Source organism: Humulus lupulus, chromosome 9, assembly GCF_963169125.1.
Source record: "Humulus lupulus chromosome 9, drHumLupu1.1, whole genome shotgun sequence".
NCBI lineage: Eukaryota > Viridiplantae > Streptophyta > Magnoliopsida > Rosales > Cannabaceae > Humulus > Humulus lupulus.
This window is the reverse complement of record NC_084801.1, coordinates 174,200,058-174,225,957: the sequence shown is the minus strand read 5'-3', so window position 1 is coordinate 174,225,957 and position 25,900 is coordinate 174,200,058. Positions and strand designations below refer to the sequence as shown.

At 34.2% G+C, this 25,900-nt stretch overlaps 2 protein-coding genes and 1 long non-coding RNA gene across 5 annotated transcripts; 2 read left to right on the top strand and 1 right to left on the bottom strand.

Annotated features, from left to right (window-relative positions):
• Window positions 1–3,034: 3,034 nt before the first annotated feature.
• On the top strand, window positions 3,035–6,851 carry LOC133801163 (protein NRT1/ PTR FAMILY 8.1-like). 2 transcript variants are annotated; one of them, XM_062239319.1, is made up of 6 exons: window positions 3,035–3,163; window positions 3,275–3,333; window positions 4,272–4,426; window positions 4,552–4,769; window positions 4,938–5,488; window positions 5,794–6,851. In XM_062239319.1, the coding sequence occupies exons 3-6, from the start codon at window positions 4,312–4,314 to the stop codon at window positions 6,626–6,628; spliced, it is 1,719 nt and encodes a 572-aa protein (XP_062095303.1). In that variant the 5' UTR covers window positions 3,035–3,163; window positions 3,275–3,333; window positions 4,272–4,311; the 3' UTR covers window positions 6,629–6,851. The 2 variants fall into 2 exon arrangements, with proteins under 2 accessions (XP_062095303.1, XP_062095304.1); XM_062239320.1 differs by having other exon boundaries at window positions 4,218–4,426.
• Window positions 6,852–9,537: 2,686 nt separating this feature from the next.
• On the bottom strand, window positions 9,538–13,644 carry LOC133801165 (protein NRT1/ PTR FAMILY 8.1-like). Of its 2 annotated transcripts, none has more exons than XM_062239321.1 (5): window positions 12,838–13,644; window positions 11,443–11,660; window positions 10,801–11,354; window positions 10,309–10,715; window positions 9,538–10,120 (listed from the first exon to the last, which is right to left on the bottom strand). In XM_062239321.1, exons 1-5 carry the CDS (start codon window positions 12,944–12,946, stop codon window positions 9,708–9,710), a joined length of 1,701 nt encoding a protein of 566 aa, XP_062095305.1. In that variant the 5' UTR covers window positions 12,947–13,644; the 3' UTR covers window positions 9,538–9,707. The 2 variants fall into 2 exon arrangements, with proteins under 2 accessions (XP_062095305.1, XP_062095306.1); XM_062239322.1 differs by having other exon boundaries at window positions 13,371–13,644.
• On the top strand, window positions 13,368–13,894 carry LOC133801166 (uncharacterized). Its single transcript, XR_009876762.1, has 2 exons — window positions 13,368–13,506; window positions 13,638–13,894. It is a non-coding gene; the product is annotated as an uncharacterized LOC133801166 (long non-coding RNA).
• Window positions 13,895–25,900: the final 12,006 nt, after the last annotated feature.

Here is a 25,900-nt window from a genome sequence, read left to right as displayed (position 1 = left end):
TGTGCACTGTAGCGGGGATCCCAGATTTTCTCTTGTAAGCAATTACTCTACTAAAACTTGTAGAAAACTCCATTATCAAAAGACTCCCTAAAGCCTAATGATACTGACTTGTGGACTAAGGCTCGTTAAAGCCCCAACCACGTAAAAACTCTGATTGCTCATCTCAAATCCTTTCTTTTCAGCTTTTACTTCTTAATACATGTATAGTTTCCAAAAAATTCGGTAAACACATGATAAATACATTATATAAGTATCCTATGTGTACAAATAGTATGATTGTGTAACTAAATAAAAAAATTAAAATAACATTTATCTTCTATCAAGAATAAACAACTTTCTTCTCTAATCATTAATGTGTGATTTGAATAATATCATGAATGTTTGTATCTTTAATAGGATACGTAGTTTGTGATCTAAAATGTTATCATATTATTATTATTATTTTAAAAATCATAAATAATATTTTTGTTTAATTTTTCTTTTAATATGTTTATGTCATTTTTTTTATATAAATATTATTTATTTATTTATTTAAAATTTATATGACAATCATAAAAGCTTAATAAAAATAATTAATAATTTTTTTAAATAAAATTAAGCAAACTTTGCACCCAGTTTATAATAACATACTTAGTATATGTCAATATATTAATAGACATTTAATTTAGTAATTTAAAAATAAAATTGGTCTAAATCTAATATCTACTTTTAAAGAAAAATATATTTTTGTTGTAAATATTTTTTAAATGAAAATTATGTGTCATGTACGTATTAGGTAGATATTGTGCAAGAGTGAAAACTATTTTTTTTCTTCAATAGCAGCACATACTTTGTATGTGTTCATGCTATATCTATAAATATATAAATATTTATATATATATATATGTCTATATTAGCTAAGTTTGAGCTTGACATTCCCATTTGTATTTTGTCCCTTTCAATAAGTCAAATAGGAAAAAGAATCAACTACCATTATTAGTTTCTTTGTTTGTTTCCTGTATTAAATATATTTGATTTGCACGTCTTATTTAAGACATTTATGATTGAATAACTTGTGAATTTCTTTTGTTGATTACAAATAGTTTGCATGATTATCTTTTCTGGTATTTATCATACTTTCCTGCTGATAATATCAAGTGCTTACTCAATTTGTTGTGGTTTTGGCTTATGCCTACTTAAAAAAAAGAACTGGTTGCATGGTTGTTATTTTTTGCAAGTACTTTTTCACAATTTCTAAAAATTGAGACATTTTCTCATAAAATATAAAACCTTACAAGTTTTCCATGCATTTTTCTAGTTTATAGGATTATATTATAATTTATTATCATTTTATTTGCTTCAATACTAATTTTATTAATTAATAACAAAACACTATCGTATATTCAACAAATTAGTATAATATATTATATTGAGTAAAACATTAGTCCAATTTATATTCAATATAACAAAAATATTCTTATTTTAATTATATAATATATTTAATTAATAAAACTTAAGTTTTAACAAAATTAACAAATTTTTACTTCTTAGATTTGTAATTAACTGAAATTAATAAATTACTCCTTTATTGATATGAAAAATACACTCATTTCTTAATAATAGGAGTAAAACACAGGCAAAATATGTGTTACAATTTATTACTATTATTATTATTATATTTTTTTAAAAGAAAGCAACAATTCACTTCTATTAGTTTAAATTTTATTTGCATAACTTTTGATATTTTTTATAATATTAAATTAAATATTTTGTATTGTTTTAAAGAGTGCCTATAAATTTTAAATAGATATTTAAAATATATAAAATTATAAACTTAAAATATTGATTTAACTATATTTTAATTATTTATCTCAAGATACTTCAAATCTAATAAAAAATTATACATAAATATATAATCAATAATATAAATAATGAAATAAGAAATTTAATTTAGATATTTTAAGTAAAGTAATTTTTAAAAATAATCAATTAATTATTGTAATGGTGTTAGTTTTAACCATTAACTTTAATAAAAAATAACAAAATCTGTTCAACTAAAAAAATTCTGTTAGATACATATTTTTTTATATATAAAGATAAAAAAAATTGTGTTATTTAGTAAACACGTTTTTTTAATGCACAAATCATATTTTATTATTTTTTATATATTTTTAATAACTTATTTATTCTCTCAAAATAAGATTGAATAATTCTACAACATGTACTAATAATTAATTCTCTTACTACCTTTGTTTGGATCTACCAGTGGTGCTTAAAATAAAATTTTTATGTATTAATGACATTAATAAATATGAAAATTATAATTGTTTAATTTCAATAAAAAGTTATAGATATTTTTAGAAATTCTATGTATTTTATGGAGGCTTAATTGTTGTAAAAAATTTTAAAAAAGTTTATATGATTATCGGTTTGGATTCTGTGTTTTAAAAAATTTATTTTTGGACCCAATATATTTTTAAATGGTTCAAATAGACTCCTAAACTCAATTTAATGAAGAAAAAAAAATTGAATATAACAACACAGTTTTTAAGCAAAATAATTTTATTTTTGTTCTAAATTATTAAATTGGTGAATTATTTACGATTTCAATTGAAATTTTTTTAACAAAAATCAAATTTATGGTTATATTTGAATAATTTTATAAAATATAGAGTCAAAATACAATGATACAAAAGTCAAAAAATGCATAACCCTTGCAAGTATATATATAATATATACTTTAAATATATTTTTTAGTGGGAGATTGAGCCGCACTTGGATTCAACTGGGTCCCTGGTTTCGCTGAGCTCTTAGTGAAAATCATTCTATTTGTAAAGAATGTAAGTATTTATTCAAAATCTATACATGTTTTCTCAACATTTAAATAATTTTGTTACAAACAAACAACCCCTAAAGATAAAAGCCAACTTTGCAATTACTTTGAAAATGATGAGCAAAGTGAGAATATATAGTATTTTGGTATTACGTGTGTAAGATGATGACATGTATAGAACTATATGATGGATTGGATCCAGCCGTACTCGTTATGGTAACTATTTTATTTATTGTAATTCTATAACAGACTCTTTTTTTTTTCCTTTCCTTTCACATTTTCATCTATTTCTACTCCAAAGTAGGTTTGGTTTTTCAGACTCCTTCAACATTGTTTGCTGCTAATATCTCGGTTTGTGACTGAATCTTTCTGGTTTTTTTGTTTCTTTATATATGTATGTATGTATATTTACTTTTACAGTTGGATGTATTAGTCTCAATACCTCTCTTCTTTTTCTTGCAGACATGTTTTAGCTCTGCTTTGGTGGGTTTGGCTTATAAAATTCTCTCAGAGCATTGAAGGTCAGTTTTCTGAAGTGTAAAACATATTTACCGTAATGGGTTCTCTCTCTTTTTTCCAGATATTGTTTAAAGATTCCATCTTTTTGCTTTGAGAGCTTTAAAAAAGCGTTCTTGAACTCAATCTTATCTTTTGTTTTGACTCAGACAGTGTAGTTCTTTATTCAATAAATGAATACATTGCATTAAAATAATCAACTCCATGCTTTAGGAATCTGAGTTATGGGGCTTAATTTTTAATTTTATATTTCATTTTAACTTATCTTCTGTGGCTTGCTTTTGGGTTTAAGAAATGAATTCTTTACATTAGATTTTAAAATATTATATGGACAATTTGAATTTCAATCCATTGACCGGTATTGATGCACCTTGTTTGATTGAGATTTCATATTTTCAATTTAGATTGAATAGAAATTATTAAAATATTAAAATCAGGATGAGTGCTTCTAAGGTTGTGCCTGGACAATGAAATAACACTTAAATTTTTGGAGGTTCACATGGCTGAGTCAAACCCATTAATCATTAGTCATTAATCATTTTAGTTTTAATAATCTCTCAAAGAAATTGATGTAGTCATGGTATTCTCCAGCTCTTACAGATAGGGTTGCCTTTTATATATATGTTTTTATTTTTTGTGTGGTTTTGTTCTTCGCTAGTGTAATATTAAGTTTAAAAGCCTTTTTTCTTTGGAAGAAAGGTCTGCTAATGTCATGCTGCCTGAATTATTTGTGTACTTGTTGAGATATTTGTGTTCATATTAGCATTATTTTTCTATTTGCTCCCACCCTTTCAACTACCCAAAAGCACTACCGAGAAAAATAAAGCATGCCGTGTACGGTGTACCAATGAGTAACTTTCATTATCCTGTCATGATGATGGGATTGCAGGCGTGTGTTGTGTTTATAATCATTAAATCTCAAGAGAGTTGGCATGGTATGCAGAGAAGTACTAGGCTAAACAGGGCATAGCAGATAGCAGAACATGAACAACACCATGGAAGAAGACAATTACACCAAAGATGGAACTGTGGATATCAAGAATAAACCGGCTAATAAGAATAAGACCGGGAATTGGAAAGCATGCCGTTTCATTCTTGGTAAGGTTTTTCGAGTCTTTGTGTCATTATGTTACCAGTGAAAGCCTTTTGAACTTAAAATTTCACATAAGCATAGTATTCTATAAGCTGCTTTGTATGATTACCACTTAATGTTCTTCTTGCAGGAAATGAATGCTGTGAAAGGTTGGCATACTATGGGTTAGGTACTAATCTTGTGAACTATCTTACTGAGCGTCTAAACCTGGGAAATGCCGCTGCAGCCAACAGTGTGACAAATTGGTCCGGAACATGTTATGTCACACCATTACTTGGTGCCTTCCTTGCTGATGCATATTTGGGAAGGTTTTGGACAATTGCTATATTCTCCATTATTTATGTTTTTGTAAGTTACTTACCATAGCCATAATCATCTCTTAATATCATGAATAGTTTCCTTGGATGTGTGTTTGAACATTTTTCAAGTTTAAGTCACTCCTTGTTTGCGTGCACAATTTCTGTCTCAAGCATATTTTGTCCATTTAATTGACTTAGTGTTCAATTTTCCCTTCAGGGTGTGACTTTCTTAACATTATCTTCTTCTGTTCCTGGACTAAAACCATCATGCAACAGTTCTGGTTGCCACCCTAAAGCGTCACAACGTTCTTTCTTCTTCTTTTCATTGTATCTGATTGCGCTTGGTACTGGTGGAATCAAACCTTGTGTCTCATCTTTCGGTGCAGACCAATTTGATGAAACTGATGATATTGAGAGGAAAAAGAAAAGTTCTTTCTTCAATTGGTTTTATTTTTCTATCAATGTTGGAGCACTAATTGCTTCGTCAGTTTTAGTTTGGATCCAAATGAATGTAGGATGGGGCTGGGGATTCGGAGTCCCTGCTGTAGCAATGGCCATTGCAGTTGTGTTTTTCTTCTCAGGCAGTCGGCTGTACCGTATTCAAAAACCTGGAGGAAGTCCCCTTACAAGGATTGCTCAGGTTATTTGTGCGTCCTTCAGAAAATTCCATGTAAAAGTTCCCCAAGACAAGTCTCTTCTTTATGAAACTGCTGATGAGGAATGTAATATTCAAGGGAGCCGCAAGCTTGAGCACACAGACAAGTTAAGGTCAGTATATCAAAGCCATAGAAACAAGAAGCTATGAGTTGGTGTTAATCTAATTGATGATTTTTTCTGTTTAAATGAAATAGCTACCAAACCAGTTGTTTGGTTAATATAGAAAGAAAGATAAGTGTAATGTATGCAACTAAAGAACAGTTAACTATATATTTTTTTCCTTTAAATCTCCTTTGGAATTATTTCTTGATTTTCCTCATTTTGCTTTAGGATCTAAAGTTTCTGTTTGAAATGATTTTTAAATTGATGTCTGATTAGGATTTTCCTATCAATGTTTGGTCCCAAAAATGTTGCAGCTTCTTTGATAAGGCAGCTGTGCAGACTGACACTGATGAAAAAAAGGGTGGATTGGCAAACCCCTGGAGACTCTGCACAGTTACTCAAGTTGAGGAGCTGAAGGCTGTTATTCGTTTACTTCCGATATGGGCATCTGGAATAGTCTTTGCTGCTGTCTACAGCCAAATGAGCACCATGTTTGTTTTGCAAGGCAACACAATGGACCAACACATGGGGCCTCACTTTGAAATTCCATCTGCGTCTCTTTCCCTCTTTGACACTCTCAGTGTCCTCTTCTGGGCTCCTGTTTATGACAAGATCATCGTCCCATACGTGAGGAAGTTCACTGGCAGAGAAAGAGGCTTCACTCAGCTACAACGAATGGGGATTGGCCTTGTCATATCCATGATTGCCATGATCACTGCTGGGATTTTGGAGGTCATTCGTCTAGACATTGTTCACAAGAACAACTATTACGATCTCAAGTACATTCCCATGTCCATTTTCTGGCAAGTCCCGCAGTATTTCCTTGTGGGATGTGCTGAAGTTTTCACTTTCATAGGACAGTTGGAGTTCTTCTATGACCAGGCACCCGACGCAATGAGAAGTATGTGTTCGGCTCTCTCCCTCACAACCGTTGCACTAGGCAATTACTTGAGCACTCTGCTTGTTACTATTGTAACCAATGTTACCACAAGAAATGGGCAACTCGGCTGGATTCCAGATAACTTGAACAGAGGTCACCTTGACTACTTCTACTGGGTTTTGGCCATCCTCAGCTTGGTGAACATCTTTGTGTATCTATTGATTGCCAATTGGTATACCTACAAGAAGGCAGTAGGTCCTGCCAAATAAGAATCTGACTAATCTTTCTGTTTCTGTTTAGTTATTTTTTTTCTTTTCAAAATGTTGATTTTAAGGTCTTGTTCCATTCTCATTATTAGTACTTGTTTGTAAATGTTGTAGAAGATGTCATGCTTGTGTATTTTCATTACAGAGTTCAAGTGTTGGTATTGAATTTAGTGTTTGTATGAAAGGTCAAGAGAGGTTGGTGGTGAAGTGCTAATGTATTTTTTTATATAGTTTTCTTGAATATTTTTTATAATAATGTTTACAAGTTGTTAGACATTATATATCAACTAGCTACCACAAGAAGGCCCTTATAATAACTACACTTGAAGAACCCAACCTGAAATGAAACTTCAAATCAGGGTAAGTTTTTTATGCTGTTTAAATATGACAGTTCTTATATATTAGTTTGATATTCTATGATTTTTTAAAATATTGTTTGAGAATTAGAATTATGTGTTATTTTAAAATTTTAATTGCTTTTTTTTTATATTAAAAAAAATACCTTTGAAAGAAAAAAAACTTTTCAACACTGAAAAAAATATTGAAAAACAAAGTCTAAAATAAAGAGAAAAGTGAGAAAATAATAAATCATGTTTTTAATTTGTATGAAGGATTAAGTATGTGTTTTCAGAAATAAGTTTTTAGTGTTTTTGAAAATAGATAACTAATCAACATGTCAAGTATTTCTGAATTTATAAAATGATTACCTATCAAGTATAGTGTGTACTTAGTATGATATTAGTCCTCCGTTGAGCTTAGAAGTTAAATTTGTGACAAATAAACAAGCAACACCTTTACAATATTACAAAAATATAACTGCGATTCGTGCAGTTTTTTATAAAATTAAAAAATTTATATTTTTAAATTTTATTGGGAAGATTATGTGGTAACTGGTAATGAGTTTTTTTCAGTCTACTCGTACAACGTATTCTTTTTATGGATACGTGGACGCGTTTTGACCCATTTTTTTTATAATTGTATTCATTGAATAAAAAATAATGAAAATATCGAAAACAAAGTTCAAATAATTTTATTTATTTATATATATATATTATTATACACTTTTTGCATGATTTTTTTTTTATAAAAAAATCTAAATTTGTGCAAGAGTTATTTTGGCCGACTATTCTTTATTTTTAAAAATTAACTTTTACACCTCGTCTTTTGTCAAAAGGTTAAAAATATAAATAGATAGATCGATTATTTGAACACTTTATTTTGACTGACTACGTGTTTTGAACTTTTATTTTTTAAAATTAACCTTTGGACCATGTATGTATTCTAAAGGTTCAAAATTCTTTATAAAAAGTAAATTATATATAATATGTTTTGTGTAAGGGTTCACACTATTTTGAACGTTCTGTTTTAGCCGATTATCCGATTTGACCTTTTATTTTAAAAAAATTAACTTTTGGACCTCTTGTTTTGCAAAACGTTAAGAATAGAAATATATATAGATAGATTATTTGAAACACATGTATTTTGATCGATTACTTATTTGGACCCTATATTTTTAAATTGGTAAAATAAATTTTTAAAAATTTATTGAACAACGAGTTCGTATTGAATTTTCAGAAAAAATATTTGACTACAATAAAGTAAATCAAAATATATTTTTTTTTATATAATTGAGTTGCAGTTTAATTTTTAAATCATTTAAATATATATATTTATATATGCATGCATGTTTCATTTTAATTATAATATTCTTAACAAAATATCTCATTTAAAAATACATTTAAATATCTCTATTTAAATTAGTTAATTAATTTATCATTATATATATATAGATGATTAGAAACTAACATAAAAAAAATAGAATAGAGTTAATAGTAATTAATTTATTATTATATATATAGATAAAATAAAAGATAGTTAATTACTATTATCGTTATTATTATTATATATTTTTTAAAATAGAATAAAAATATATTGATTTTAGAAAAAGTTGAATGAAAAAATGAGCAAAACTAAGAAAAAAGATAGAGTGATTAAGAACAATTTTAGAGTTCCTTATATAAATAAATAAATTTATAATATTTAAAAAAAATTAGAAAAATTAAGAAAATGCATCATTTCCTTGGGGCTCTCCTTTATAATATTTTTTAAAAAAAATACATGAGTAAGGAAATTATAATTTTTTTTATAACGATAGAAAATTATAATTTTTGTATACACTTAGTAATTCTTCCACTTTTCTTTAATATTATATATATTTGTACAATTCACCCAAAATTATATATATGCATACACATATATTAGATCATTACTTAAAACTGTCATATAAATTAATTTATTATTTTTTAATTTGCTAATACTTTTCTGATTCTTATATAAAAATTACGAGGAACTATATCATAATGTCATTTTTTTTTCTCTTTTCTCTTATATGATTAGCACAAACAAATTAATATTATAGTCTTAATTTTCTTGAGTATCTTAAACTTATTAACAAATTAGAGCGTCTATTTTCACTATAAAATCTTTTATATACCCTATCAAAGATTGTGAACATGACTTTTTTAAAAGATAGATGATAAAATATGTATATACATTCTTATTACATTATCAATTTATAATTTTTTTTTCAATATATAAAAATATATACCACAAAATTAAATATATAAATATAAATAATATGTTAAATATTAATATAAATTTGATAAACTCAAAATATATATATATATATATATATATATAAACAAGATGGAGTTAAATCAATCATTATAAGAAAAAAATATTAATATTTGAACAAATTACAAATCAAAGTCAATGAAAAGTTTATTTATATCATAAAAGTATAACCCCACAATAGTTTGTAAACCATGTCAGAGTATAGAGATTTTTTAAATTGTTAATTAATTATTTAGATAAATAAAAAAAATTAGAAAAATCATAAATTATGAGAAAATAGATAAATCATAAATCATAAATTGTTTATTAATTGTTAATTATAGATAAATGATGTATTATTGATTCTATATATATAGAATTGATTCTAGGAAGCAACATTACCTCCATATTTCTATCTTTTATATAAGTATAAACTAGCAGAGCTTAACACAGCTCCTCAATCAGCCAATTATAGTGGCTTCTTGTAAGTATACCACTTGGCCACCAAAAGAAACACAAGAAAATTAAGCACACTCAACAGAGCCAAAAACCAGAAGTAATCGACATGACCATAGTTCAAGTTGTCTGGTATCCATCCAGGCTTCCCATTTCTAGTGGTCAAGTCAGTGACTACAATGACCAGGAAAGTACTCAAATAGCTTCCCAAAGCATTGGTTGTGAGTGAAAGAGCTGAACAAAGACTCCTCATGGTGTCTGGAGCTTGCTCATAGAAAAACTCCAGCTGCCCAATGCAGGTAAAAACTTCAGCACAACCTAAAATGAAATATTGGGGAACTTGCCAAAACACTGACATGGGAATGTGTTTTAGCTCATAGTAATTGTGTTTTTTCACCTCTCTTAGCCTCACAAACTCTAGTGTCCCTGCAGCCAAAGATTAAAATGTTTATGTCAAGACAATGATTCACACTTGAAATTTTGAGCAAAATTCCAAATTACATGTCTTCTCTTTGTTCCATCACTCAAAATTTGACAAATGAGCTATTTGATTACATTCGTTATCAGAGAAGAGATGTGTAATTTGGATTAGAAGATTTCTATTCTTTCCTTACCTGCAATGAACATGGCAAGGGTGGAGATCACAAGGCCAATTGCAATCCTCTGAAGCTGCGTGAAGCCGTTGTTGTGACCGGTGATTTTTCTGGCGAATGGCACGATCAAACGATCGTAGACTGGGACCCAAAAGATGACACTAATGATGTCAAAGACGGAGAGAGAGGCTGAGGAAACTTGGAAGGAGTTGGCCACATGAAGATCCATGGTGTTGCCTTGTAGAATAACCAAGGTTCCCATTTGGCTATATGCAGCAGAGAAAATTATGCCTGTTGCCCATATGGGGAGCAGCCTAAGTATGGACTTGAGCTCCTCAACTTGTGTAACAGTGCATAGTCTCCATGTATTCATTGCTGACCCCTTTTTCACATCTGATTCAGTCTCCACTGCTGCCTTGTCAAAAAAACTAACCAAAAAAAATCTTAATAACAGTGCCATTACTAAAATTCACTTCTTTATAATTACTAGTCAGAAAAGGTCAAATTTTTTACCTCAACTGGTTTGTATGATCAAGTTTTCGACCACCTTTAACAACAGATTCATCATCCACAGTCTCATACAAAAGAGACTTATCCTTAGGCACTTCAACTCTCAACTTTCTCAATGAAGCCACAATGACTTGGCATATCTTTGTCAATGGACTCCCATTAGGCCTCTGATTCCTATACAGTTTTGTACCCAAAAAGAAACTCATCACTGCTATCGCCATGGCTGCAGCCGGAATACCAAATCCCCAGCTCCATCCCACATTGGTTTGTACCCAAACAAGCACTGAAGAAGCAACAAGAGCACCAATGTTGATTGACATGTAAAACCAGTTAAAGAAAGAGCTCTTCTTCTCTTTCTCAGCCTCATCAGAATCGTCGAATTGGTCTGCGCCATAGGATGAAACACAGGCCTTGATTCCACCTGCTCCTAGAGCTATAAGGTAAAGACCTACAAAGAAAAATGTGGCTTGTGACCCTTTGACATGGCATACATTTTGGTCATCACATGATGGTTTTAGTCCTTGAACAGAAGCTGATAATGTCAATAATATCATTCCCTTAAAGAAAAAAGAACACAAAATTAAAACATTTTCAAAGCCAGTTAATAATATTAAGTACTAATTGGTTCATAACATTACTACTTACAAACACATAAATGATTGAGAAAGATGCAATAGTCCAATATCCTCCAAGGTAGGCATCAGCTAAAAATGCTCCAATCAAAGGTGTAACATAACATGTGCCTGACCAGTTTGTAACATTATTAACCGCAACCACATTTCTCTGATTTAGTCGAGATTTTAGATAATTCACCAGATTTGTACTCATCCCATAATAAGCTAATCTCTCACAGCATTCATTCCCTGAAAAGTTAAAAAATAAATTAAAAAAAAAACAATTAAATAATTCAAAATGTTACTTTTGCTTTAATAAAAAGAGAGAATGTGCACAAAAGACAAAATAATAGAGTTTGAACTACAGACGAAGCCACTTGGTAGCTGTAGGGGGCTCCCTAAACTCTTAGATATATAAAAAAAAGTCATGTAAGAAGTAATATATTTATGCAATTTAACTTTCAAAGAATAGCCTTAAGCTCATATATAAAATTTACTTTGTTGCCACCAAGTTCTTGTATATTTAATAAATAAAAATGCTTGTTTTAAATTTTTGTTTCTTTTTAAAAGTAGGGATATTTGCGGCAAAATTAGCTAAATTATTGTGTTTGAGCACTTAAGTACCTAAATTATTTTTTCGGTGGCGAAAGTACTTTCCGTCCATGTTTTGGTGTAGTTTAGTGCATATATTTGTTTTGTCGTTATGTCTGCCTACTTGTCGTGAAATCTACCTTTGACTTGAGTACTTTTACAGCAAATATTTCTTAAATTAGGTATTTTTGCCACAGATATCCATTTAATTGGGTATTTTCGCCTACGTATTACAATTGAACTTAACGGTGAGAATTGACGGTTGCACCAAAACATAAACGAAAGATACTTCTGTTGTCAAAAAAATAACTTGAGTACTTTTACCGCAAATATCCCTTAAAAATATATTAATTTATTTTAAATAAATTAGATTATAAAAAACTAATAGTTAAATTAAATACATGTAATTGTATATAAAAAATGTGTATGATTTAAGTGTGTATTTAGCATTATTCTTAAACCACACCTTACATAAAAACCAAATGTCTAGATACAAATATTTTATTAATAAAAAAACATAGCACAAAAAAGTCAAGCAGCAACAACAAAATGAAGTTTCATTAAAACTTTTTAAGAACCCCCAAAAAAAAAAACTTGGAGAAGAGAAAGGAGTAAAATGCTATAACAAACTATCTAAAAAGAGTTCTGAAACCACTTGAGGTTGGCTCGGAAGGTTGGGTTTGATTGTATGTGTGAGATGAGATATTTTAATTCCAATAATGTAGAAGAAAAAAATTGATAGTAAAATCCTCAACCTTATATATAAAATTCTATACTTTCATAAAATAAAATTAAAAAAACTACAATGACTGTATATATATGTGTATATAAATACCAAGAATGAAAGGACAAGCTTTCCAGGTTCCGGTTTCTTTCTTGAGAGCGGGCCTGTTTTTAAAATCAGTAGTTCCATCCTTTGTATAGATATCTTGATCCTCACCCATAATTTCCACTGAAATGTATCACTATATTTCTCTATAAAGAAACTCAAATTTAGGGCTTACAAAGATAGATTTTCCATGTATTTGATTGAAATTTTGAACAAGTATTTTCATAGGTATCATGAATGTGGGTTTTACCAAACTGACCCTACACCAACTCAGTAACAAATTCAAGGTCAATACTGACCTTTTACTTCAACACAAAAATATGGCTGAGAATGAACACGTTTTCTTTTACTGTGTTACTTTATCAATAATATCTAAACCTCATAACTAGTTCTATGTTTCTTTTCAGATTACATCATCTCTTTCATTTTGCACAAACACTCAGAAGAAAAATAAACGAGACCTAGGGCACACAAGCAAGATCTGGAACCAAAACAATCAAAAGAAAAAGAGAGGAGATCAGAGAAGAAGAAGAGCAAACAGTTTTATCGAGTTTCGTCCCAATCTATGGACTACTTCCTCGTCGAGCTCGCCTCAGGGGTGCGACTCAGTTAGTAGCACTATTATCAAGAAGGTTTCTGGTAGATCAAAGAGGATCCAAGCCACACAGACGACTGGTAACCTCTGAACTTTTCTTCTCCTTGCTTTTCTCTCTATTTTTCTATCTTTTACAGATCTCTAACTATCACTCTTTTCTTTCTTACATGAAACCCTCACTCTCACTTTCTCTCTCTGGAACTTCTTGGAGTCTTGGAGATTGCTCAAAAATCTTGAAGGGCTTTTTGCTGATGCGATAAGATCCCTTCTCCTCCTCTGCTTTTACATATATATAGTAATTTTTGTTCTGATAGATGCTAAGGAAGTTGTAACTGTAAACTGGTTTGGGTTAATTTTATGTTGTAAGTTTGTTGAGATTGTAAAAATATATGTGATGTGTAGCTTATAAGGGGATTTAAAATAACAATAAAGTGTTTATATATGCATGGCACACCATTCAAAATCAAACCACGCCTAGATATCAACGAAAAAAAATACTAGCAAAAAGTCAGACCCTCTTAAATGTAAAAATATGTATTAGTAGAAGTAACATCCCTTTACATTAAATTGGTGGGTGCTATTAGTATTTAATAAGGTGAGATTAAATGCATGGGTGAGAGAGTCATTTAATAGTTGGGGTTTGTTATATGTGAAAATTCAACTCTCTTTTTTGCATTGGTGATTTTGGGTTTGGCACACTTCCTTAGGCAAAGCAAATATTTTGATCCATAAAAAAAAACAATAGTAATAATATAAAAAAGATTTTGGACGTATTTGAGAACTAAAGTTTATTTATCCTTGTTTGGCAAGTGCTTTGATTTTAAAATGTCATTAAATGTGAGTGTTAGATCATCAAGGGCAAAATCATTTTAGAAATCGAGGGGAAAATCTTATCTTGATAGTCAAATTCAACAAAAATTCATGAGAAATGATGATTTGAATCAAATATTTTTTCAACAGCATTTCCTTTATGGAACATTACATAGCTATACTCAATATGTAAAAGGAAAATTTGCAAGTAAAAATTAGTAAGTATTCGAAAAAGATGCACTTTAAGTCACCAAGTAGTTTGTTTTTGGGGACAAAAATTAATAAGTGATATGATATGTTGTCACTAAGTAATTTTTTAGTTGCAAAAACTATATTTTACCCTAATTTTGTCTTAATTAATAAAAACCTAAAAATATATATTTCTAATATTGATAAATGATTTGAAATCTTTTGTAAAAATAAAAAATAATTTAAAAGTTTTAACATGAAAAAATTAATTAATTTTAATTGAATTTAAGTTGTATAATTTTCTAAAACTTAGTTTAATTAAAAATTAAATATTTCATGTTAGAAATTAATTTTTTTTTAAAATAGATTTCAAATAATTTTTCAAAGTTAGAAATGTATTTTTGTAAATTTTTATTAGTTAATTAAAATTGAGACAAAATTTGTGTAAAATATAACTTTTGCAACAAAAAAACTACTTAGTGACTTAAGTTCAATGTTTCATGCTACTTTCTGATTTTTGCCACACAAAAAAAATATTACGTAGTGCCTTAAGTGCAACCTTTTAAAATACTTATTAATTTTTGCCACAAAAAACTATTTTGTGATTCAACTTTTTATACTACTTATTGATTTTTGCCACAAATTTCTGTATGTAAAATAATTACAAAAAAATGTTGAAAATTTATTTACAAAAGAAACCAATCTTTATAGAGGAAATTACATTTTATATGGGATTTTTAATAAAGTGTGCAAAAATATGGCTTTTTTTCAAAAAAAAGTTCATGTATGGCTTTTTTTAATAATTTTCACTTTTATGGGTTTATTTTCCCATTTTTTTTGTATAAAAGTTGGTTTATGCCATAATTTTACTCTTAATCAAATTTGGAAGGGTATGTTTGTAATTTGATTATTATTTTTTTAGGTTATTTGTTTTTTATATTGTTTTTATATTACTAATTTTATATTAAAATTTTCTTTGGTTGTTTTGCAATTTTTTTTTTTTTTGTAATATGAATTGTTTTAAAAAAAAAAATTTATTATAAACATGTTTTTTTTAAGATTGTACGTTTTTTTTTTCAAATCCTGGGTAGGGTAACCAGTTACTTGATTGATCTTAAAAAAAAATCATAGAGTTAGGTTAAATAACATGCACCAGGAGGGGTAACCAGTTACCTAAGAGAGGTGACGAGTTACTCATATTAAATATGAAAAGAAACATCAAATTTGAAGGAAAATTGAAGAACACTTCATTAAAAAAGGAAGAAGAAGTAACTATGATTTTAGTAACATAAGTAACTAGTTATCATAAAGAAACCATAAATATACACACACCAGAATATGAAAGTAACCAGTTACCCTCAGAAATATACATACAAAGAATGTGAAGGTAACCATTTACCCATTCACGTTTTCATACTTTTATTAGTTTTCTTTCCAAATTTTGGTATTCCTATAAGTGTTACAGTAAAAAGAAAATGCTGAAAAAATTGATTTGATTTTTTTTACATATAGTGGAAAAAAACTATAAAAAAAATTACAATAATAAAATATAATAAATAAAAAATAGTAGAATAATTATGTAATGTTAAAATATATGTGTGAAAAAAAAAAAGAAATAGAATGAGAAAAGAATAAGTACAAAAATGAAAAAAAAACAAAAGAAATGATGAATGAAAAAAAATAGATGAATAAATAAGAATGAAAAGAAGAAGAAGAAAAATAATGGAAAAATGAAAATAAAAAAAAATATGAATGAAAAAATTTGTAGAAAAAAATGAAAAAAAAATGGAAGAAAAAAAAAAGCTCATATGTGTGAAAAAAGAAAAAAAAATTGAAGGAGAAAAATATAAATACAAAAATGAAGAAAAAATATAATGAAAAAATATGAAAAAAAAAACAATACAAATGAAAGAAAAAAAAATAGATAAATGAATAAAAATGAAAAAAAAAAAAAAAGAATGAAAAAATGGAAAGAAAAAATTTGGTAGAAAAAAAAAAGAAAAAGGAAAAAATGGAAGAAAAAACAAGTAAGGAAAAAAAAGAAAAAAATGATGGAAAAAAAAAATACTTTTAAAATCAAATAAAACATAACTATGATAAAAAAAAAGTGACATTTCCATATTTTAGTTAGCTACTAATTGTGTTTCTCATACTTTAACTTTTTCTTTAGTAAATTTCCCATATAAATTAAGAAAAATATAACTCTCATATTTTTGCACATTTGTGGTATAAAAGTCATATTTTTGAAAAATTCTCATCTTTATACAATAATAAAGTACCCACGCAATTATTTTCATCATGCTCTTCACCTAAAACAATAACTAAATTTGGGGATTCTTTTACCAACTGAATCCCACAATTTCAATAAAACGAATATTAGATGGGCAAATATTGTTTTGACTTATGTGTGGTGCAAAAGTTATCAATTAGACTCTCTGTTTTGTTAAGGGAAATCTACAAAAATGCACTAAAAGTTAAAAAAAATTTGAAAAATACGGTACATTACAAAAATACGGAATTGTTGACGCCGTTTTTCATCAACAGATAAAAGAAGAGCACAAAAATAATGAATGACAATGGTCAAACGAAACAAACAAATCAAACACACGGTTTTTTACGTGGTTCAGCAGTTAAATCTGCCTAGTCCACGAGTCTCTGTTATTAATCTTAAGATTATCTCTGAAAAATTCTTTAGCATGAATTCTCCAGAATTTTCTCTCAAGGATCAGAATTTCGGTCATTTACAATGGTGCATGGCCTCTCTATTTATAGAGAAGACTGCAGAATACTATCCCACATATTTTGGGTAGTTACTCGTTTGTGAATAAAATAAATGGCGTTAAATGCCTTTAATCAGATATAAAAGGAAACCTCCCCTGAAGATCAGGGGGCGCATTAACTGACTAAATAATATCCCACAATTCTTGGGGATTTACATCAATAAATGAAGATTACATCTCTTGTTTATAATACTTGTTGATATTCAAGGTAATTATCGCGTATCTCTAAGGCTTTAGCATCTCAGGTCTCACGTCATTGTTCGAGCTAATGGCATCTCCCGAGATCACGTGTCTTTCGAGATCGTACGTACATCTAGCTCGAGACCCCCGATCCGAAGTCGTCCCCGAAGATGAGTGTGTTCTCGGAGCTACCTTTCGAGATCGAGATCGTTTCGAGCTCATATATTCGAGGTCATATATCGTACTTTGCAGGCTCGATATACAATCCTGGAGCATACTTCAATCCTTACGAGACCATTTGTTGCGAATCCAACTTTCAAGGTCATATTTACCATGGCTCGAAATCTGGGTATAACATCTTGCCCCCTCAAAAGTATTTGTTCGAATCCTAAGAGAAGGAAACTTTTGAACTACTTTCTCTGGGACCCGCACCGTCATACACTTTCGAACATGGACACGCGTCAGCTAGGTATTGCTCACTTTAGGTACTTGAGTACCTTGGAAACACGCCCACGATCGTCCGTCTGACAACTTTTCGGCGCCTTCTTGTCATTGATCCCCATCCGTTCGATCTAGTGAGGATTTTATTCAACGCTCCTGATTAATTCCGTTTTCCCACCTATATATACAAGACTCCGCTTCATCTTCTCCTTCACTTTTGTTCCTCGTAAGCAAGAGAAGAAGAAAAACATACCCAGAAACCTCTTGCCACAGTTTCTACTCTGTGCATGTTTTCTCGGCCAAAGAAACACAGGAACCCTGGTCTGTTCGAGTCAGTGAGTTCTTTCTTGCAACCTCTTCTCCAATCGATGATTTCTCTGCAATCACCATCACTGTGTAAGTATGCCATTTTTGTTTTCAGTTTTTTTTATCCCTACTGTTCTTATTGTGTATGCTAGTTTACGTTCTTAGCATAATAAGATATGGGGTTTCGTTTCGATAGGCTTTCAAGTTTCTTAGACTTCCCCTGCTGGATTTCGCATCACTGGTTTATATCCAGTTTTAACGTTTGAGCGAAGTTTCAATTTTCTGGGTTTTGAAAATTTTAGGCCATGTTTCTTGTCTACTAAGTTTTCGGGTAAAAACCCTTGTCCTTGACAAATGCATGAAACCCAAGAATACCCTTTCTGGTTAACCGCCACCTTTCTTTCCCTTGAATCTCGGGATTTTCAAAAAATCTTCCACGCTCCTTTTCTTTCCCGTGGAACACACGCTCTGACTCTTTAGTAAGGGTCTCAATATTTAATTTCTTGTTCCTAAATCCCCGAGCTCATACCATCGAGCTCGTGATTCTTGCATGCATGACCTTCACCATTTTTTCTTTCTCGTTAGATGTCACAGAATCTGGAAAGACGGTGGGGGTTATTGCGAGCCATCCCTTACGAGCCTAAATCTCCGAGCCCAGAATCGCTGTTCACCCGGAATCAGCGTCAGATAAAAGAATACGAGCTTGCGCGCGAGCAAGAGGACATTCGAGCCCACTATCGCCGTCAGATAGACGAGGTCATTGAAAAGAAGAGAAGAGTTCTTCGGGAGGCCATCTATCCGGAGCCCAACCCAGGAACTAGGCCAATTCCCCTCGACCCTGCGTTAAAAGTCACGGTTGCATATCATCCAAGGGAACTCCAGTTTTCTCTAATGGCGGAACCTTCGTCCTCGCAGCCTAGGAGAGAGATGTTTGAAGCCGAGCTCTACCAGAGCTCGGTTACCACCACCGACCAAATAACTGACATTTTGGCCCTCCATGGCCTTGGTTCGTTGGACACCCTAAAGTGTCGAGCTCCGGCTAGTCATGAACGGAGCTGTTTCGCCCCTGGGGGCCGCGATGTCAGTGTGAAATATGCGGCCTGGAGCCAGGAACATATAAGGGCAGGAGCTCTGCTGCCCTTGAAGTCCTTTTTCAGAGACTTCATTGATTTCGTTGGGTTGGCTCCATTCCAACTCAACACCAATTCGTACAGGGTGCTGTCTGCCCTGAGGTCCTTGTTCCACGAGCTGGGGTGGACAGGACCTTCACCCCAAGAGATTTTATATCTCTTTTGTTTGAAGAGTAACCCCTCCCGAGCTCGGGGAGGAGATGGTTTTTTTTATCTTTCGAGCTACCCCAAAGAGACGAAGATTTTTGAAGATCTTCCAAACCACCCTCCTGACTCCAAAAAGGCTTTTTTCTGGACAGACGGTCTGTCCCTGTCTCGACATCGTTCGTTCAGGCGGATTCGTAAGTACTCTTGTTACTTTTATTATTTTTTTTTTTGAGCTCGGAATTTTAGCCCTTAAGACCATACTTAGCTGAAATGTGTTTCGCCTTTCAGCTAATTTTCAGCGTCCCTCCCCCACCAAGGCAATGAGGGAGCACAGAGAGGCCTTGCTCCGACTTCCTTATGGCAGGAGGTCTCTCTCGTATCTTCTTCAAGAGGGCAAGCTCCGAGCCTGTGGGTTGTTGGGAGAAGGCCAGTCAACCTCTGACTGGTCTAACAAAAAATACGAATGTTGGGAGGAGGTGCCACAGCCCACAAGCACCCTTCTTCCGAGGAGAGAAAAGAGGGCATCTCTCCCAGTTCGCTTGAGGAGTCCGCGATCTGGGAATGAAGCCAACGACGAGGCCTCGAGCTCGGACTCAGATGAAGGTAAAACCCTTCCTACTTCGAGAATGTGGTCCCCCACTTTGCTAAAACACAGGCCCAATAGGTTAGTCTCGTGCCCACAGGATAGATACCACTTCTACATATGGAGTTGGGTAGACGACTGTGTCCATAGGTTTGATAGTGGGCTCGGGAAATACGACACTATGTACACCACGGACGAGGTGTGGAATGGGATAGCTGTGCAGTATGGGACCAATGATTATAGGGACCTCTCGAGGTTATCACCAACTTATAGGGAAGGCACTCCCCCCGCCTCTTCTGAAGACGGGGGAATTTCATGGTCCCCAAGCTCGAGCTCGGGGGAAAGTTCCAGTTAGGTTTTTTTCTACCATCACTCTATACGTCTGTGATACTGAAGTAACTTATACACCTCTTTTACTGACTCACTGTGTTGACTTGTGCAGGCGAGATGGACTCCGACCTTGACACCCTTATTGACAATGCGGGTGCCAAGAGGAGCAAACGCCCCAGGGCAGGGTCACTGAAAACCAGCCAGCCGAGCAAAGGCTCCAAGAGATCTAAGAAAACGCCTCCTCCTGCCCCGCCGGCTTCGAGCTCTGCTGCTGCGTTGACTGGCCAGATCAGCGCCCCCACGACGATGCCATCCTCGCAGGTCGTCGTCTCTGCGGTGGCACCGGCCTCGCTGGCTGGTACCCCTGTCGTGGTTGAGTCCCAACCTCCTGCGGTGGGTCAAACGTTTTCTGCTCAGCTTGCCAAGAGACCTTCTGCTTCTCGAGCTCAGAAGCTAACCATCTCCACCCATATGGACTCATATGTGGTGGATAACGCTGCCGGACCTCATGGATCTACGCTGATTTCGGATGTCATGTCCCGGATCGGCCAGAGCTACGGCAGTTTTGAAGCTCCCCAGTGGCAGTGCCTAACTGGAACCCGAGACCGCACTGTTCTCTACGAGAAGAGTATCGAGCACACCGCTGCAGTAAGTATTTTTTCATATTTCTTTCGCTTATATCCATGCTGTCTCGAGGCTAATGGTGGTTTCTTCCTTTTTTCAGGCTCTTGACTTCACGGCCCAGCTCAACTACGAGCTTAATAACGAGATCCATTCGAGCAGGACTCGTGCCCAAGATGCGAAGGACCTCCACCTTAGAGCGAACGATGATCTGAAGGCAGCGAATGCTAAGCTCGAGGCAGTGGTTAAGGAGCGTGAGGATATGGCCAAGGAGCTCGGAAAGCTGAAAACTGAACTCGAGGAGCAAAAGAAAGATAACACCCAGCTTCGGGAGACCAATAAGAAGCTTGAGGAGGACAAGACCGCCACCTTCGACCTCATAGAGGATGTCAAAGCTCACCTTACTGCCGAGTACAAAGAAAAGAAGGAAAAGGCGGTCGACTCAGCCATGTACCGGATGTGGGCTTTTAACGAAGAGCTGGACACCAGCTTCTTGGGTCCCCACGAGGCACCGCTTCTCGAGCGATGGAACGCTCGACTCGAGAAGGAAGAGGCCGAACAGCTCGAGAAGGAAAAGGCTGAGCAGCTCAAGAGAGAAAGTGCTGCTCCGGGCACCGTTTCGGTGGAAGCTCAGGGGGATAGTCATGCTATTCATCCTGGTGGGTCCAATGTTACTGATGCTGAGAAGGCCAAGGAGACTCCTCTTCCTTGAATCTGGCCTAGGGGAGATCAGTTATCGGGGCTGCGTCCCCTTATTTCTGTAATTATTTTAATTTATGCCCAAGGGGCTGATACAATTTCCTTTACTATTCTTTTATATGCTTTACATTTCTTGGCTCGAAATATTTTGCATATTCTATATTGATGAACTAGTTATGTTTATTTATTCATACAAACATAGTTTGGACTTAGGCTCGAAATTCGATGCACTTATGCATAGTTTATTCGAATTATCCGCTTCCGACCTCGTTATTTATCAAGGTCGGATATTACTTTAACCATGAACTGAAAAGTACTTATATGGTATGTAATATGAATGATTTGGTTATCTTTTTAGTCACTTTTCCTCATCCTCAGTATTTTGGCTCCGAGGTTATGAGTTCGAAACTATTTTTCTTTAAGATATTCCAGCCTCGATCTCGACATATTTCGCAATAGGTTTAGGCTCCCATTTATCATCGATCTAAATTTGGCTGGTTTGTTCCAAACCTGTTGTGTTTGCACATCTGGTTAACTCCAAATATTTTAGGTTCTTGATGGTCGGTTATATCCGAACTATCTAAGCTCGCGTATTTGGTCATATCCAAATACTTTGTTTTTGATAATTCGGTTATGTCCGAACTATCTAAGATCGCGTACTTGGTTACATCCAAATACTTTATGTTTTTGATAATTCGGTTATGTCCGAACTATCTAAATCGCGTACTTGGTTACATCCAAATACTTTGTATATATTTTTTATTTTTTAAGCTGGTGGTATGTATACCAGTGATGCCCCCTTAATATCCTATGAGTGTGACCATAGGTTATTAAATTAAGAGAGATTGCAAAAATAAAAATACATTACATGTGAAACAAAGCAGACCTTTAATTTGATGAAATTCAGAAACAAACAAACAAACTAGTACAGATAGAAATTCATGGTTACAGGCAACACTTCCTACACTATTGATAATATGGTCTAAGGTGTTCGCCATTCCATGCTCGTGGTATCAGGCTCCCATCTAATCTCGCAAGTTTGTATACGCCAGGTCGGATGACTGATTCTATCTGGTATGGTCCTTCCCAGTTTGGCCCGAGCACTCCAGCTGCTGGATCTCGGGTTGCTAAGAATACGCGTCTCAATATCAGATCTCCCACTCCGAACTTTCGATCTCGAACCCTTTTATTGAAATATCTTGTGGTTCGTTGCTGGTAAGCAGCATTTCTCAGCTGAGCCTCTTCCCTTTTTTCTTCGATCAAGTCTAGGGTTTCTTCGAGCCGAGTGTGATTTGAATCCTGATCGTAAATTTGAGTCCGAATCGTTGGGATTTCGACCTCGATGGGCAACATTGCCTCGCATCCGTACGCTAGAGAGAACGGGGTATGTCCCGTTGATGTCCGAGCTGTAGTTCTATATCCCCAGAGGACTTGAGGTAATTCCTCGAGCCATCGTCCCTTTGCCTCCTCCAACTTTTTCTTTAGAGAACTCTTGAGGGTTTTGTTAACGGCTTCGACCTGACCATTCGCTTGAGGGTGAGCCACTGATGAAAAACTCTTTATTATACCGTTCTTGTCACAAAAGTTGGTGAATAAGTCGCAATCGAACTGGGTTCCGTTATCAGATACAATCTTTCTTGGTACTCCATATCGGCATACGATGTTCTTTACCATGAAATCAAGGATCTTTTTCGAAGTTATGGTCGCCAATGGTTCAGCCTCTGTCCATTTTGTGAAGTAATCAACGACGACCACAACTTATTTTACTCCGCCTTTGCCAGTTGGGAGTGAGCCTATGAGGTCGATGCCCCATACCGCGAAAGGCCATGAGGATGTCAACATGGTCAATTCAGAAGGTGGAGCTCGGGGTATCGTGGTGAATCTCTGGCATTTGTCGCACTTTTTCACGTACTCGAAAGAGTCCGTTTTAATGGTTGGCCAGAAATATCCTTGGCGTATAATCTTCTTGGACAGGCTATGCCCCCCGGTATGGTCTCCGCAGAAACCTTCATGAATTTCTTCAATGATCTTCTTAGCTTCGGGAGGAGTTACACATCTAAGCAGCGGCATGGAGTACCCTCTTCTGTATAACTTTCCATCCAGAATGGTGTAACGAGGAAGTTGATACATCAACCTTCGAGCTTGATTTCGATCTCTTGGAAGAATTCCATTTTCGAGATAATCAACTATTGGACTCATCCAGGTTGGTTCTGTTTCAATCATACACACATCTTCCTCGTCTGGCTCAGTAATGCTGGGTGCTGATAGGTGTTCTACGGGTATAACATTCAGCTCTTCATTTTCGGCGGAAGTGGCGAGCCGAGCTAAGGCATCTGCATTTGGGTTTTGTTCTCGAGGAACATGTTCGATTGCATAAAACTCGAAATACTCTAATGCGGATTTTGCCTTCGCCAGATAAGCTGCCATTCTTGTGCCACGAGCCTGGTACTCCCCCAAGATTTGATTAACCACGAGCTGGGAGTCGCTGTAGCAATGTATAGCTTTGGCCTTGAGCTCTTTTGCTATTCGTAGTCCCGCAAGTAGAGCCTCGTATTCAGCTTCATTATTAGATGCTTTAAAACCAAATCTTAAAGCAGAGTGAAATTTGCTTCCTGCAAGAGTGATCAGAATAACTCCTGCCCCTGCTCCATTTTCATTTGACGAGCCGTCGACGTAAAATTTCCACAGCTCGTGGGCCGTGGTTCTTACCTCGTCGTTGGCTATACCAGTGCACTCCACTATGAAGTCTGCCAAGGCTTGTGCCTTAATGGTCGTTCTTGGATGGTAAGTGATCTTGAACTGTCCGAGCTCAACAACCCATTTAAGGAGCCGACCTGACGCCTTTGGTTTAGACAGGACTTGCCTAAGTGGTTGATCTGTCAGTACATGGATGGGATGTGCTTGAAAGTAGGGGCGGAGCTTGCAAGATGAGTGGATTAGGCTGAGGGCAAGCTTCTCCATCAATGGATATCTTGACTCTGCCCCCAGTAATCTTTTGCTGATGTAATAGACGGGTTTCTGCAATTTCTCTTCTTCTCGAACGAGCACCGCGCTTATCGCGTGTTCGGTAGTTGAGAGGTATAGGAACAATACTTCTCCCGTCTCAGGCTTCGATAGGATGGGCGGTTCAGCTAAGTGCTTTTTGAGCTCCTGAAAGGCCAGCTCGCATTCCTCTGTCCATTCAAACTTCTTACTTCCTTTCAATAAGTTGAAGAATGGAAGGCCATGATCCGTTGACTTCGAGATGAATTTGCTCAGGGCGGCCATCCTGCCAGTCAAGCTTTGGACATCTTTATGCTTCCGAGGTGAAGGCATATCAATCAGGGCCTTTATTTTGTCGGGATTAGCCTCGATCCCTCGAGAGTTGACAATAAAGCCCATAAATTTTCCCGAAGATACCCCAAAAGTGCACTTATGAGGATTTAGCTTCATGTTGTATTTCCTGAGTACGCCAAAGCACTCTTCGAGATCATCAACATGGTTCTTGTTAAGTTGAGACTTTACAAGCATGTCATCAACATAAACTTCCATGTTGTTCCCTATTTGCTCTGAAAACATCATGTTTACGAACCGCTGGTACGTGGCTCCAGCATTCTTGAGTCCGAATGGCATGACATTGTAGCAGTAGAGCCCTTTATCTGTAATGAAGCTCGTATGCTCTTGGTCGGGGGCATGCATGGGAATCTGGTTATATCCAGAATAGGCATCCATGAACGACATCAGGCCATGCCCCGCCGTGGCATCCACGAGCTGGTCAATTCTTGGCAGCGGAAAACAGTCTTTTGGGCAGGCCTTGTTGAGGTCTGAGTAGTCAATGCAGGTTCTCCACGTCCCATTGGGCTTCGGGACCAACACTGGATTGGCTACCCAGTCAGGGTAAAAAGCGTCCCTAATGAAATTGTTTGCTTTCAGCCTGTCGACTTCCTCCTTTAGTGCTTTCTTTCTGTCTTCGTCCAGCTGTCTTCGCTTTTGTTGCTTCGGGGGAAATCTTTTGTCTATATTCAATGTGTGTGTAACGACCCAAATTCGCTAATAAGGCTTAAGGGCCTTGATTAGCATGCCTGGAGGGCATAATGGAGATTACGTGTGATTTTAGTGATTAAGATGTATAATTATGATTTAAAGCATGTTATATGATTACTTGAGTACTTGAGATGCATGACTATGCGTGTTTGTATGCATGTAGGCCCAGATTAGGGTAGAAGGGCATAATCGTAATTTTGGCCATTAAGGGCATAACTGCTTTGATATATGTGAT

Coding starts and splice junctions, on each gene's coding strand:
- LOC133801163 (XM_062239319.1), top strand. CDS start 4,312: ATGAACAACACCATGGAAGAAGACAATTACACCAAAGATGGAACTGTG. Junction 4,427..4,551: donor AGCATGCCGTTTCATTCTTG/GTAAGGTTTTTC, acceptor TTCTTCTTGCAG/GAAATGAATGCTGTGAAAGG. Junction 4,770..4,937: donor TCTCCATTATTTATGTTTTT/GTAAGTTACTTA, acceptor TTTTCCCTTCAG/GGTGTGACTTTCTTAACATT.
- LOC133801165 (XM_062239321.1), bottom strand. CDS start 12,946: ATGGGTGAGGATCAAGATATCTATACAAAGGATGGAACTACTGATTTT. Junction 11,661..12,837: donor AGCTTGTCCTTTCATTCTTG/GTATTTATATAC, acceptor TTAACTTTTCAG/GGAATGAATGCTGTGAGAGA. Junction 10,716..10,800: donor GATCATACAAACCAGTTGAG/GTAAAAAATTTG, acceptor TTTTTTGGTTAG/TTTTTTTGACAAGGCAGCAG.